Consider the following 16,857-nt stretch of genomic DNA (forward strand, 5'->3'; position numbering starts at 1 on the left):
GTACAATTGCAATTTTGACAATATTCCCCCACCTAAAATTTAAAATAAATTTCATTTTCGTTTTCATCACGGTCAAAAACATAATCTAAGACCAAAATTAGCCATTCTCCACCCATGGTCAATATCTCGAAAAATAAGCGTTATATTGGGGATTTCTAATGTCGACATTAAAAGTTGCATTATTTTTTTTTCTATAAAACATTTTGAGCTAAAACTTAACAGACAACTTCTTTGTACTCTCTATTTTAACATAAACGTGATTAAGAAGCTAAATTTTAAACATTGTCACACAACTTTTGCGATTAAACTTTGCAATGCACAACCTTTTCCTTTTAAAAATTCATAACCTTTATCAAGATAAGAATAAAAGCTTGAAACAGGTACCGTTGTCTTCATAAATGTTAGGGCTATATACTGTAAATATTTCAGAAAAAAAATATAAAAATGGAACTGAGTTGTAGCGACATAAACGCAAAAAACGTGATTTTATTTCTTTTTATTTTTGCGGTAAAATTGCGATTTTGACAATGTTCCCCCACATAAAATTGATAATAAACCTCATTTTCGTTTTCAGCACCCTCGAAAATATAAATTGGATGTAGATATAGAACAAGGAACCAACCGCCAAATTTTAAAATATTAGTTTCTGTCGTTAAATAGATTTACATAATACCCCTGCACCCAGCTACAGAACATCAATCTTAAATAATACGCCTAGCGAAATCTATTGACGAAAGATCTATGATCTTGTACAGTTTCGCGAAATTTTAATTTTAGAACAAAGATCCACAGTTTTTAGACCATGCTTTAGTGATTTCGAAATAATCTGAGTTTATAAGAATGTCGCGTGGAAAACAAATATTAAATCTTTTAAAAGCCTCTGAAGTGTTGCCAGGACCATCCAATTACACATAATAAACAGCAGGTAAGTTTACAAATTATTACACTTTATATGGATTTCTTGGTGGTTCCTTTTTCAATAATGAAGTTAAGTGAAATGTGGGGGTTTGGTACTTTTTATTGTTGTTTGGTTCCATGTTCTAAGATGTCTAGTAGGAATAATATGGATTCTCTTCTTATTGGTTCTTTGTTCAGAAATATGATATTTATTATTATGGAATCCGAAGTGATGTGCACATAGGTACCTAGATGTTTTCGTATTTTGCTAAGACGTTTTTTGAAGTAGGATTTGCACGATAATTTTCCTAATCATCTTATTCGATGAACACAAATTAGGTAGTCAGACATAATTACTTTGGTGTTTTGTAATAAATCAAAATCCGTTTTTTTATAGTCAGTATGAAAAAATACTGGTTACCGTATAAATACGCCACTTACCTATTATATCTTTGTTTCAGGATAATCACAACTTAAGTAACAACAAAGATAGTTATCCAAATGGTAAGAAAAATGGCGCAAGTGAGGACAATAGTACAGCTGAGGCTCATAATACAACTATGGAAGGCCGCAACACCGATTTATTTGAGGAGAGTGACTTTGACGACAGTATTGCAGATCCTGATTTTCAAAATGATGAATCCTCATATCCAGAAAGTACCGATGATTCATCAGACAGCAGTGCAAATACGGGACACGATTCTAACAACGAAAATTATCCTAAACAAGTAAACCAAGAAAAGCATTGGAAAGGAAGACCAAGAAAAGGAAGAAAACGGAAGTACTTTGGACAAACAGAAGCAATTCGGAGAACTTTAAAAAACACCAATAAACCATATATTTCTAAAAGAGGGTTACACGTAGATTCTAAACAGTTTATTGACTATCAATGTAACTGTAAAGAAAAATGCTACACAAAAATTAAAAGTGACATCCGCAGAGAAATTTTTGAGAAATACTGTAATGTTGGTAGTTATAATCTTCAAACATCACTTATTATCCCCTTGGTTCAAGAAAATGCAGTTAAAAGACGAAGAGACCATATTCAAGGTCAAGGTAGTAATCTAAGATTGCATTCAAGAACATACACGATGAATAGGTTTACGGTGTGCCGCGATATGTTCGTAAAAACCCTAGGTATATCCACTAAACGCGTAAATACAGCACTTAAAAAATCAAGAGAATTAGACTTAAAAGATAACCGCGGTAAGCATCAACATCATAAAAGGTTGTCTGAAATGAAAAAGGAAGAGGTTATGGCACATATTAACAAAATTTCAAGGTATAATTCTCATTACCGACGAACTCAAACAGAGAGAGAATATTTACCTACTGACATGACACTTGAAAAAATGTATAACCTTTATAAATCAGAAAACAATAGTCCTGTAAGCTTCTCATATTAGGCGTATTTTCTACACCGAGTTTAACATTACACGTAAAGCTTTAAAAAAGGATACATGTAATAAATGTGATACTTTTTCTCCAAAATCAGCGGCTTCAAATATCGTTAGTGATGTAGAAAATTTTAGCCAACGACATAATGAACCCTTGGAAGCAGCTGAACAAGCTAGAAAGCAAATGAAAGAAGATTTTAATGAAGCAAAATCTAATCAATTTGTGGAAACTATAACATTTGATCTTGAGAAAACGTTACCAATGTCAAAACTTCCAACCAACATTATTTTCTACAAGCGACAAATTTGGTTGTACAACCTCGGGATACATACAGCCACCACCAACAAAGCCTACTGTTTTATTTGGCCAGAAGGTGTCGCCGGACGAGGATCGCAGGAGGTTGGATCTTGTTTAAAAAAGTTTATTCAACATTTGATTCCTGAAAACGAGCAAAACTTTTTTACATCATTGCTTGCTAATGACGCTATTATAGATGATATAGATGGTTATGACGGTGACGTTGATTTTGAGTTTGAAACTGAATAATGAGGCAGATTTTGTTAAAAAGTTCTATCAAAAATAATAATTACCAGTTTTTATTTTATTTTACCTTTATTGATACCTGTTTGTAGCATTAAATATTGTTTTTACGTTTTTGTACAAGGAACCACATTACTTTGTTGGAAAATAAACCTGTTTTATCTGGTGACTTGACATTTTTTTGTGTTCCTGAAACCCACTCGTTGCTACGTTATCAATAGAAATATTTTATGTTTCTTTATAAAAAAAATATTCCTATTTATATATGGAACCAAGTGACTGGTTCTTTTTAAAATTGTATAAAAAATATTGAAATTAATTTTTTTAAAAAGGAACCAAGTAGCATATTTATTTTATGAATGATATTTTTTAAACGACTTTCAGACAACTAAAGTATTAATTACCTATACTAATATTGGACGTAACCTACAATATCTTAAAATAACCGTTGTTCAAAATAATCGATTTTAACTGATGACAATCTATTTTGTTTATTTTCTCAGTTGTTACTTAACGGTGCTTGGTTCCCTGTTCTATATCTACATCCAATTATAAATAAAATTAGCCATTCACCTCTCCGTGGTCAGTACCTGGTCATTTTAGGTGTATCTCCCGCTCGCCTAGATGGGTTGGTTTTGCTTCAGAGATGTGCACGCTAGCTCTGCTGAGGAAGTCTGTAAGACAGAAACAGCTGTCCAGGGATTGTGCATCCCTCTGAATCGAAAACAAGAAAAAACCGTATTTGTCTTTTCTTTTTCCTTGTTTATCAGTTTCATCTGGAGTTCTTCTGCATCATTTACCCTTAGCTGTTTTGTCTGATGTAGTTTTCTAGTTATGTGTAGTTTGTTTATTATGCTTATACGTTTATTGAAATAGGTTATGTAAAATTAAAAACAGTTTAAGAAAAATTGAATATTTTTAATTCTGATTATCTTCTATAATTATATCACATTCTTTTTGAGTACAAAACTAAAGTCAACATAAGTAGAAAACCTAATACTAAAACTTAACAATAAATTAATTAGACTGGACGAAATTGACAAATAAATAATACTATATATCTAATTAGTCATCATATCAGTTTTGATAAATTACAATTTTCTTAGAGAATCCGTGAGGATACACATTTCGGAGGCAATATTGTTAACCAGTCTTTGAACCTGAAGTTTGGAATCCAGAACTTCTATGCTTTGTGTGTAAGCGTTGTAACGCACTCCGAAAGCCCTTGGAATGGTTGCTGCGTAACGTCTGAAATAAAGAAAATATCACTTATTATTATAATCTACTTAAGGTAAACAGAATGAAATTATACCATTAGCAGAAGAATAACAAGGTTTTATGTCGGGAAGATCATGCACCGACACTATGTTTATAATGAGGCGAGTTCAAGAAAAATCACTGGAATACAAAAAAACCGTCATATTTATGTTTCGTGGACCTTAAGAAGGCATTTGATAGGGTCAAATTAAAGGATATCATCCAATTGTTGTGCTCCAGAGGGGCACTTATAGGAATAATTAAAACGATCGAAAATATCTACCAGAACAACATAAGTAAAAGTAGAAGAAGAACTAACTGATGAAAGAAGACAGCCTGAGGGATTTCCCAAGTCCTCTACTGTTCAACTTGATCATGCATGAAAGAATAAAAAAAAGTAAGAACTAAGAAAGGATACAAATGCAGACGATGCAATACTAATCTCTCAAAGTGAAGATGATCGGCAACGTATGCTGAACCAATTTAATATAGTCCCCAGTCAATTTAACATGTTAATAGACAGAAAAAAGACAAAATGCATGTTTATAACAGCAAATCTACTAAGATGGAAATTAGAGCTGGAGGGTCAGATAACAGAACAAGTGATGGAGTTTAAATATCTAGGCATCATACTATCTAGCTACGGCAAACTTAAAACAGAAGTGGAAGATTAAGTGAATAGAGCAAACAGGGCCGCAGGTTGCCTGAATGAAAAAATATGGAGAAATAAAAATTTCGAAAAAGGAATGAAACTAGGAACAACAAGAAGAAAAACCAGTGGTTTGATCAGGAGTGCGAACAAAGCTTACAGCAGAAAGCAATCAAGAGGCTGGAGTTACTAACACGACCTACAGAAGAGAACAGGGAAGACTACAACAGAGTAAAGACTCAAACGAGAAGACTTTTAAGAAGAAAAAAGGAACAATACCTAGAAGCACAAATACAGCAACCCGAGGAGGAACATAGAACCGGTTAGTCTAGACAGTTTTATAGGGATCTAAAAACAATGACGGACAACACGACCAACAGTCCAAGACAGAGCAACAAAGACAGTACCAGTTAGCCGAACCTGAAATACCAGGGCCCACACTAGCTGAAGTAAAGTCCGCAATTTCGTCCCTAAAAAACCATAAAGGCCCAGGCCCAGACGGCATACAGGTGGAACTACTAAAAAAAGGGGGAGAAAAACTACATCTTGAGATATATCATCTTATAAGAGAAGCCTGGGAAAGAGAAGAAATACCGAAACACTGGCACGAAAGCCATATAATACCTATTTACAAGAAGGGAGACAAACAAATATGTCGGAACTATAGAGGAATATCGTTAATCAACACAACATACAAAATTATATCCATAATACTGTTTAGAAGACTAACTCCATACGCAGAGGAAATAATAGGCGACTATCAAAGCGGATTCAGACCAGGAAAGTCGACCATATACCAGATCTTTGTCCTACGACAGGTGTTGGAAAAAAACTGGGAATTCAACCGCGATGTACACCAAATCTTCGTAGACTTTAAACAAGCTTACGATTATGTTAGCAGAGAAGCATTGTGGGAGACTATGGTAGAAATGGGAGTACCTGGAAAACTGGTACGATTAGCAAAGGTGAGCACGAAGAACGCTTCCGCACGAATCAGAATTGGCAGCACCACGTCGGAGAAATTCCACATTGACACCGGGCTTAGACAAGTAGATCCTTTCGCCCCCCTGCTGTTTAACTTCGCACTGGAACATGCAGTAAGAAAAGCTCAGCCACAACTGACAAACGGATTTGCCGCCCAAGGATCAAAAATACTATTGGCCTTTGCGGATGACGTGGACACAATTGCACAATCCACCAGAGATGCAAAAGAAGTTTTCACCCTATTCGAGAACGAAGCCAAGGAAGTTGGTCTTAAGGTCAACGAGGACAAGACCAAGTACATGGTGGTTACGAAGAACCCAAGACTAAGGGTTAGACAAAACGTAACAATTAATGAATACAACTTTGAAGTCGTCAAAGAATTTAAGTGATCATAACATCTGAAAATAAATATGAAATGGATGTGGCAGCCAGGATCATTGCAAGAAACAGGGTATCATCATCCAGCCTCAAAAGTCCACTGCTGAACATAGGCCTCCTCCCCTCGTTTCGAACCCCATCTATCCTGCGCCGCCCTCATCCAGTTTTTATTTACCTTTCTTAAGTCGTCAGTCCATCTTGTAGGCGGTCGACCGACGCTTCTCTTGTCTTCTCTTGGCCTCCATTCCAATAACCTCTTCGTCCATCGCCCATCTGTCATTCTGGCTACGTGTCCTGCCCATCTCCACTTCAACCTGGCTATCCTCTCGATGACGTCAGTCACCTTTGTTCTTCTCCTGATTTCTTCGTTTCTGATTTTGTCTCGCAGAGTTATTCCTAACATTGACCGCTCCATTCTTCTCTGCGTGACTCTTAGTTTGGTAGCCGAGGCTTTAGTTAAGGTAAGTGTTTCTGATCCGTACGTCAAGACTGGGAGGACGCACTGATCGAATACCTTTCTCTTTAGACATGTGGGTAACTCACTTTTAAAAGTTTCTCTCAGTTTTCCAAATGCTGCCCACCCAAGACCGATTCTTCTCTTCAGCTCATGAGTCTGGTTATCCCTGCCAATCGTAATTTCATGTCCCAGGTATTTATATCTATCTACGAGTTCTATTTCCTTCCCACCAATACTGATATTCTGGTTGGGTACCAAATTTGTCATTATTTTTGTTTTTGAGATGTTTATATTTAAACCTACATTTTCTGTAGCTACAACGAGTTCTTGTACCATCTCTCTTGCCATACCTAGATCCTCAGCTACTATGACTATATCATCGGCGAAACGTAAGTTGTTTAGGTATTCTCCATCTATTTTTATTCCCTTTGTCATCCAATCCAAACTCTTGAAAGCATGTTCTAAGACCGTATTAAAAAGTTTAGGTGACATTGGGTCTCCTTGTCTAACCCCCCGTTCTATTTTTATGCGATTACTGTTAGTATGTAATTTGACAGTGGTTGTTGCCTGTAAGTATATTTTGTGTAATAATTTTGTATACCTATAATCTATCCTGCATTCTTTAAGCGCCTGTAATATTTTGCTAAGTTCAACTGTGTCAAAGGCTTTATGAAAATCGATAAAAACTAGAACTAGGGGTTTATTGTATTCCACTACTTTCTCTATCAGGGTTTTTATACTTTGTAGATGGTCATTTGTTCCGTAATTTTTTCGGAATCCTGCCTGTTCTCTTGGTTGATAAGTCTCTAACTTTCTTTCCATTCTCTTAACTATTATTCGCGTAAATAACTTATATAAATGGCTGAGGAGGCTAATCGGTCTGTAATTCTCTAAATTGGCTTTGTCTCCTGCTTTGTGTAATAGGATCATAGTAGCGTTGTTCCAGTCTGTTGGAATATTGGCGTTGTGAAGGCAGATATTGAAAAGTTGTTTAATTTTTTCAAGTAGTATATTTCCTCCAATTTTTAGTGCTTCTGATACTATTCCATCTTCACCTGGGGTTCGATTATTTTTCATTTTCTTCAGAGCCTCTTTGATTTCTGATTTTGTTATATCGGGCATTAAATCCGATCCTTGATTTAATACCCCAGTTTTTACTGTAATTGGAGGTTGCGCATTGTCATCTTTTTTTCTTGATTTGTATAACTCTGTGTAGAACTCTTCGACTATTGTTAATATTTCATCTCTGTTTGTAGTTTCTTTTCCAGTTCTGTTTCTTAGTTTGTTGATTTCTATTTTTCCTTTTTGTACGCTTACGTTCTTCAAAACTTTCATGTTCTTATTTTGCTCTATTGCTTGTTTTGTTTTTTCTACATTGTAGTTTCTTATGTCTTTTCTTATTGACTTTGTGATAGTCTTATTTATTTGATTTAGCGCTTCTTTGCTGGAACTTGTATCTCCTTTCATCTGTCGTCTTAGTTCTATAAGGGTTTTAGTAGGTTGACTTAGTTTTTCATCTTTTTGGTTTGTTGGACAGTATTTAGTTTGAGCCTGTTGTATTGTGGTGATTATTTGCTTGTTCAGTATATTAATGTCTGTTGTTGTTGTATCTTTCAATGTATCATTAATATATTTTTCGATCTCCTGAATATTAGTTGGTTTTACCCATTTCTTTGGGTGTTTCTTATTTATCATTTTGAGTCTTTCCTTTTCGATCGATATCGTTATTTTAGCTCTTACTAACCTGTGATCACTGCTTGTGCTGAACTGGTTTAACACATTTACGTCTTTAAATAATTCTTTTTTATTTGTTAAGAAATAGTCGATTTCGTTCCTTGTTTTTCCATCTGGACTTTCCCAGGTCCATCTTCTGTGTTTTTTCTTTTTAAAGAAGCTGTTCATTTGATAGATATTGTTTTCCAAAAGAAAAGTTAACAGTTGTTTGCCTCTATCATTTCTGCCTTCGCTTCCAAAATTTCCCAATATTATTTCAGAGGGGTCTTCCTTGGTACCTATTTTGGCGTTGAAATCACCGCCTATTATTAAGAAGTGGCCAGGATTTTCCTTGATTGCACAGGATATTTGGTCGTAGAATATTTGGACTTCTTCATCTGAATGGCCTGTAGTAGGTGCGTATACTTGAATGAACTTTAGGATATATCTGGTGCTCATTTTGATGTTTAAGTAGACCACCCTTGTTGATATTTGGTTTATTGACACAATTCTGTTCGCAATTCTTTTGTGAACAAAGAAGCCGACACCTCCGACTGTCGATTCCTCTTCTCCTTTGTAGTACCACAGATGGCCTGATGGGAGTGAGATAAGATTCTCTTCTTTTTTTCTAACTTCGCTGATACCCACAATATCCCAATTCACTTTTGAAAGTTCTTCCTCCATTTCTTCGAACCTTTCTTCGGTAGAGAGCGACCGAGCATTATATGTGGCGATGTTGAGGTTTATATTTTTGACGCACTTTGAATAGGGTTGGTTTACACTGGTCGGGTTTGTGGCATTTAAACACCGTGCTTGCCTTGCATGTTGGTGAGTATTCATATTTATTCCCACGAGTAGCTGGGGATCGTTGTCGATTCCTGTAGAGCCCCGCGTACAGGAACAAGGCTAATTTTCAATGGGATTTCGCCTGGTGTCCCAAGAGCATCGTTAGCGGCCGCGTGACGTGCGACCATTCAGTTTTTAGCACGATAGCTTCCACCTTAACTTACGGATTTTTTGCATCTGGTTTTCTCCATACCCAAACAGGGTATATTACTCATTAATGACCCTAATTAAATCAAAAAACTCTCAATATCAGAAAAATAAGAGTATATAAGACAATAATTCGTCCCACAATAACGTACGGAAGCGAAACATGGACTCTGAACCAGCGGGAAACGACAAAATTACTGGTACTAGAAAGAAAGATACTGCGGACTATCTATGGGCCTTGGAGAGAAGAGATTACAGGAGAATGGAGAAGAAGACACAATGATGAACTCCAGACAATATATGGAGATGAAAACATAGTACGCTACATTAAAGCAAACCGAATACGATGGGCGGGTCACGTGCTAAGATCGAGTGACGAAAGACTTCTGAACGCCACATTCTGGGAAACGCCCGATGACAAAAGGTCAGTTGGTCGACCAAGAAAGAGATGGAAAGACGCAGTAGCCAATGACCTACGCAAGATGGGAGTACAGCAATGGGAAATAGCTGCTCAGTACCGAAAACAATGGAGAGAGATAGTAAACGCGGCCAAGACTCACATAGAGTTGTAGAGCCAAATGATGATGATGAATGAAAGGCAGAATTTACAAAACAGTCATCAGACCAGTAATGACATATGCAGCAGAAACACGACCTGACACAGAGAGGACAAAAAGAATACTAGAAACAATAGAGAAGAAATCTCTTCGAAAAATATATCGTAAGACACTATGAGACAGAGCTAGAAGTATAGACATACGACGGAGATGCAAGATGGAGAACATTAATAGCTGAGTAAGAAACAGAAGAGTATATTGGAATGACCACATGAGCCGAATGATAACAAATAGAGTAGTATTCAGTATAGATAATTTAGCGAGAGACGGTTCCCCAATAGGAAGATAATTAGTGGGAAGACCACGAAAACAATGAAACGACTAATTACTGGAGGCACATTGAAAAAACAGACAGAGACATGGCTATACAAAAAGAACAAGAAGAAAATGATAATAATATTCGTATTATGTTTGACTAAAGAAATCGAGAGCCTTACAAGAATATAAAGTAAATGAACTGAAAGACTAAGTTTTCACTCTAATGGCACATAGCATATCCCACCAGAATGAAAACAATGGGAACCTTCTCTTCGACAGGCATGCAAACGAGCCGTATCCATCCTTGAGTGTCAAGTGGTTTTCTTGCATCTCTTGCTAGCCAACTCTATTCAGTTTGCCTCTGTCTCTTCCCACTTCTACTTCTATCCCTTCTAATTCCCCTTTCTTCAGTACTACTGCACTTTAGTAGTATTTTTCCTATTGCGGCTTCTCAACGTAGAAGCCACTACACCCTTTTCTTTACACACCCCACTCTCTTCATTTTTATTTCGATTAGTTCTTTTCTTTTTTCCTTACTTCTGTTGGAGTATATCTTGCTTTTTACTTTCACTCCAACAGAAGTTTTCTTATTTTTGTTACACTGGCAATGTTTTCATTCTGGTGGGATATGCTATGTGCCATTAGAGTGAAAACTTAGTCTTTTGCTAGCAGTTGCCGCTAGGGCATCTATGCCATTTCGTTCGTTGCAATTCGGGACTGCACGCTGGGGTTTGTTTTGGTTGGATCAGGGAGAGCAGCATATGTGCCTCCTGATGAGAGACTAATAAGTCTCGAAACCGGTAGAGGTGCTTGCAGCACTCTCTGATTGGACTGGAATATGGTTCGGCTGTATTTTCGTTTTGCAACGAAATTAAAAATGGTTATTCATTTTTAAATGAACTGAATTATTGATATCGAAAACAGTTATTTCATGGCGTAGCTTAAATATGCAGAAAAAAATGAAGTTTTTTTGAAATGCCCTCAAATTTACCAGTTCTAAGAACAAAATACTTACATCATCTTTTCTTTGGCATCTTCAAAACTTTCTGCTACGTAGTACACCGGCTGGTACTCAGTGATTGGATACTTTTGTTCCGCAGTCTTAACTGGCTCGAATGGTCTTATTTCAGATTTGAGTTCCAAAGCGTATTGAAGTTCACCAAAACTGGACAAAAGACCTGCTCCATAGGCTTTGAGTTCTCCATTTTCTCTGCAGAGGCCGAATTCAACAGTGAACCAGAAACACTGAAAAAAAAATTAAATTATAAATATTATATTTATGAAGTTACAAAATAAAGAGCTATCAGAAATATCAAATATGAGCTCCACTGTAGACAGGGTTGATACTAGACAACTAGTATTATGTTTATATGGGATTAGGTCACAATTCTGGCTGTTTTTATGTGTTATTTTGTGTTAATTTGTTTGTGTAATCTGCATCATAGATTTGATCGTGTAATGTTAATTTTGGTAACATAGATTTGTGTACTGTGTGTTGCATATGTATTATGTATGAGATTATAGGTGACTTGTTCTCCGACTTCCTTTACTCAGCTATTGTTAGTGCATTCTTGTTGTTGACTTTTTCTTTTAGTATTGACAGCCAAAGTTTGGTACATTCTGCTGATAAGTTTGCTAAACATTTTTCTTCGTGAAGCAGGTTGAGTGCTGCTTCTTTGACTTTTCTCTTTTTATGGTTTGGTTTTTTCATGATTATTAATACATTTTTCCATTGTACTATGTGCACGTTGTCCCAGGCATGTTTGCATATCTTGAATTTCTCGAAGTCTCTGTTCTTGATACATATTTCATCCAGATGGTGGTCTGCGGTCGTCTGCGGACGTCTGCGCTGGATGGGCCATGTGGAACGGATGTAGGAGACCGAAACACCAAAATATATAATGAAGCAAACACCAGTAGGGAGAAGGTCAAAGGGAAGACCCAAACTTAGATACATGGATCAAGTGAAACAAGATCTGAAAACACTTGAGATTACCCACTGGAAGAACAAAGCAAGGAACAGAACAGAATGGCGGAAAATCCTAGAAAAAGCCAGGACCCAAAAACGATTGTCGAGCTACTGATTATGATGATGTTGGTCTTGCAGTTTCACCCACGTAGAAATTATTGCATTCACAGAATATTTTATAGATGCTGTTTTTTGATATTTTTTGTGTGTTTTTGGGTTTATTTTTGGATATAATAGATCTCAGAATGTAGGTTGTTTTGAATGTGATTTTTACTTGTTTCCTATGCTTTGCCATCTATGCAAAGCATACCATTGGCTGTCCTGAAATGCATATCGGGATAGCCAATTGTAGTTGTTAAGATCCTGACTGCAAATACTAAAAAAAACTAATAGTGCGAATTTTGTCATGAAATTTGGTACATCAGGTTTTAATAATATTTGGAACAACTTTTTCAAATAACTTTTTCCGATATCTGTGTAAAATTTTAAATCTGTATTTATTTTTATAGCCGAAATATACCTAAGGGGTGCCTTCATCTTAAATGCGACAGTCTGTATATACAGGGTGTTCCATTAATAATTGTCCATATAGTAACTGGATAAATCTTAGCACAAAATACGAAGATTTACCCTTAAACACTTAAATAAAATGTGGTTTCTTACTGAGTTACAGGGTGTTTTATCTAAAAAGTTAAAAACTATTTTTGCTCAGCATTTTAAAACTATTCGACGTATCCTTTTCATACTTGGCAGAAAGTGCGACTAGTATACACCCTACTAAATTATGATAAACAAACGTTTCTAGTTACTACCAGAAGCGTACGACAGGGGATAGTGAATGGTTCTCAAATTCTACGCCACTGGAGGAATTATTACTTTAGTGCCATTTTTAGATTCTCCAATACTTTCTACGTAAATAATTTTCTCCTCATTGGTAACGATAAAGTCATTAGTTTTCGAGATATTTGAAGTTAAATATGAAATGGCACAGTTATTTTGATTAATTTATGATATGATTCATATGATTAAAATTTAAAAATTATTTGTACTCAGTACTTTAAAACTATTTGGCGTATCCTTATCACTAGGGAGCGGATTTTATGCTAAATGCATATTGCATGCATATTTCGCATATTTCAGAACTTTACTAAATTTTGCATATTTTTAAAAAACCATGCATATGTTGTGCCTATTAAAAACATTTAAGTTCAAAAAAAAATGTTTAATTCGACACAAAATATTTCCCCGCACAGGCTGTTCTATTAATTCGAGAACTACCTGAAGAGAGACGGCCCATTCACTGCCTTTTCATTTTTTCTTAGAAAATACCCGATCTTTACACAAAGTACTTACATATTTATAGTACGCCGTAGGGATGTAAAATGATCAGAAATCCGAATTTTATTTACGTTTATTATATTTAGCAGGTACATACCTACAATTCTGGTGATTCTTTTAAATCCCCTATTGTTAAGAGAATTTACACATTTAACCATGACCATAGTTTTACGATTTTCTAACGGGAATTGAAATATTCATGCTTAAAGATCAGATCCCGTCTTTAAACGGCTTTAAAACTTTGGAGAACATATTTATGCGAAATCTTTAAGGAAAATTTTGAAATTGATTTTGGTGCAGAATATTCGGCTTTAACAAGTTATTTTAAATACGCACCAATTACTTCTATTGATGTTGAAAGGAGTTTTTCAAGTTATAAAAATATCAAAGAAAATGTTTCCTCGTAAAAAATTTGGAAAAACACATTGTAGTGAATTATAATGGAAGATATATATAGTGATATTGTTGTTTTATTTTAAATAGGTAACTGTTGGTATCAGTTTTTGTAAAAAATGTGAATAAATTGCATATATTTAAAATAATGATTTTATTTGAAAGATAATAAATAAGATTGCCGCCCCCCTATAAAAGAACCCGCTAGAATAGAATAGAACAGAAAATTTGTGGTTTCTCGAAATGCGCATTTTTTGAATTTTTGTGCATATCTTGCGCATATTTCGTAATTTTGTACTGCATATATATGCGCATATTTCATCAAAATTGATCGCATATAAATCCGCTCCCTACTTATCATACTTGGCAGAAATTGTAGGTACTGTATTATGTACTGTATTATGTGTAATTAAGATAAATAAACGTTTCTAGCTCCTACCAGAGGCGTACGACAGGGGATAGTGGCTGGTTGACCCTTCCCAAATTCTACACCACTGACAAAATTGCTATTTTAGAGTAATTTTTTGATTTTTTAATACTTTATATGTAAATAATATACTCTTCATTCGTAACGATAAATGATTAGTTTTCGAGATATTTGAAACTAAAAATGAAGCGACACAATACATTAATCAAAATAACCGTATCGTTTCATTTTTAACTTCAAATATCTCAAAAACTAATGACTTTATGGTTACGAATGAAGAGTATATTTTTATAGAAAGTATTGGAGAATCCAAAAATTGAACTAAAATAGCAATTCCGCCAGTGGCGTAGAATTTGGAAGGGGTTAACCATTCACTTTCCCCCGTCGTACGCCTCTGGTAATAGACAGAAACGTTTGTTGAGCATAATTTAGTAGTTTTTACAGTACCTATACTTCCTGCCAAGTATAAAAAGGATACGTCGAGTAGTTTTAAAATGCTGAGCAAAAATAGTTTTTAAATTTTTAGATAAAACACCCTGTAACTCAGTAAGGAACCACATTTTATTTAAGTGTTTTAGGTTAAATCTTCGTATTTTGTGCTAAGGTTTCTCCAGTTACTATATGGACAATTATTAATGAAACACCCTGTATATCGCGACGTGATTATTTAAAAGAATAGAAAAATATTCTTTGTTTTCGATGAATTGCTCAATACAGAAGAGGATAATAATTTAAGTTATTTATCAATTATTTTCAAACATTTTTGTGACATAATAGAAACAATTGAATTGGCTAATAGTGTTATTTCCTCAAAATAACGATAACGATTTCAAAAACAAAAACCACATTCTACGTCAGCGGTTCATGAACTAGTTGATAAAATGTACTTAAGAGATTATCTTTTAATAATATAAAATGATATGCTTTAAGGCAAGTGCCATTTGAACACATATTGTAGCTGTAACCTCGTGTCTCGTAGTTTGTATTTACAAATGTATTATCACGTATTTAGCTTTCAAAATAACAACAAATATATTATAAACATTTATGATACTAATCATTCATCGTAGGAGTCATTGTAAGGTCGTCCTTATGTTTTTGGCAACACAAGATTTTAATATCCTTATCTCTTATTCTACACCACCTCATTTCCATATTCATCTGATCCATCATTATGTTAAAAAGCAACGGTTTCAACGAGTCAACCTGAAAAATGCCAGTCTCAGATGAATTAGATTGGACTCTCTTCAATCCTAGCCACTAGAAGGAGTGTAGTAGTTTTCGTGATGTCGTGTATTATTCGTCTCCAAAGATTTCTGTTTCTGGCCCTTTCTTTTAACTCATGCATAGGTCTTTTGCTTATTCCTGTAATTTGCTCGATCCATCTTGTTTTGGATCTTCCTCGTGATCTTCGGTCTTTTGCCTTTCCTTGGATAATAACTCTTTACACGGTTTCTGTGTCTGCTCTCATATCATATCCAAAGTATTTCAATTGTTGGTGGTGGACTTTGCTGGAGAGACGTATGCTGACCTTTAGCTCATTTAAAATTTAATAATTTGTCCTGTGGTCAGTCCATGAAATTGGTAACATTCTTCTCCAACAGAACATTTCAGTGGCATCTATCTTTCTTCTTTCCGCTTTTCGATTGTGGTAATATAAAGTAATTGATCAATCTCATTTTGACTTCGTGAAATGTGAGATCCTTCCATATTATAAAAACAACCTCGAGTTGTTCCTAATAGAACCCAATACTTGTTGAACGTCTCCTCATAACTACTAAAACTACATATTTGTGTTATAGTAGAGGTAAGAATGACGAGTTATTGATATACCATGGAGACTAGTAGGTACTTATTATTGGAAAACGTCATAGTGGTAATTACTTACTGTTGCGAGTTTCTCAATGTAGTCATCGGGGGCTCCTAGGGAAGCTAGTCCAATTTCTTGTGAAAACTGTGCAAATTCTGGATCAGCAAAAAGTGGTACGTGTCCTAGCAACTCATGACAAACATCTGGTTCTGGTGTGTAGTAAGGTTTACTGGGATGCCTAATGTATTGGGTGGAGTGGAAGACTCTAAATGCTAATCCAGCTAAGAAATCTCTGGAAGAAAGCAGACCTGCTACAGGTCTAAGCGTAAAACCAGTACAATCTGAAAAAAAATCATCTTAAGTCAAATTATTCGATTTTTATACAAAACTAGTTTTTAAAAAACCATATGCAGATTTAAAAAACCATGTGCTAATTATTTAGGTATAACAGATGCAAATCTACGCTGGAAGGCTCACTTAAAAAAAAAGAGAAGAATTAAATAAAAGGTATAAAAAATGTATTGATTAGTTGAAAGAAACTCCACTTTGTCGATCTATAATAAGTTATCATTTTACAAACAAATATTGAGACCAGTGTGGACTTATGGATGCCCACTGTGGGGTACACTAGAAAAAGCAATACATATAACAGTAATACAAAGATTCCAACAAAATATTGCTAAGCATGGTAGATGCTGCTTGGTACGTGGCAAACAGTGATCTCTATATGGACCTAAGAATGGAAACTGTGGATATAATCATTAAGAATATAGCTGGAA

General features: G+C 35.2%; 1 protein-coding gene across 2 annotated transcripts in view; it reads right to left on the reverse strand.

Moving 5' to 3' along the window:
* Nucleotides 1-3,732: 3,732 nt before the first annotated feature.
* LOC126891739 (protein henna) overlaps nucleotides 3,733-16,857 on the reverse strand; it is a 35,482-nt gene continuing 22,357 nt past the window's right edge. For both annotated transcript variants that reach the window (XM_050661013.1, XM_050661014.1), the window contains exons 5-7: nucleotides 16,157-16,419; nucleotides 11,157-11,386; nucleotides 3,733-4,083 (exon numbers count right to left, since the gene is read on the reverse strand). In XM_050661013.1, coding sequence (XP_050516970.1) covers nucleotides 3,927-4,083; nucleotides 11,157-11,386; nucleotides 16,157-16,419 — 650 coding nt within the window. In that variant the 3' untranslated portion in view covers nucleotides 3,733-3,926. The remainder of the gene's footprint in view (nucleotides 4,084-11,156; nucleotides 11,387-16,156; nucleotides 16,420-16,857) is intronic.

This window comes from Diabrotica virgifera, chromosome 9 (assembly GCF_917563875.1).
Source record: "Diabrotica virgifera virgifera chromosome 9, PGI_DIABVI_V3a".
In the NCBI taxonomy this organism is placed as follows: Eukaryota; Metazoa; Arthropoda; class Insecta; order Coleoptera; family Chrysomelidae; genus Diabrotica; species Diabrotica virgifera.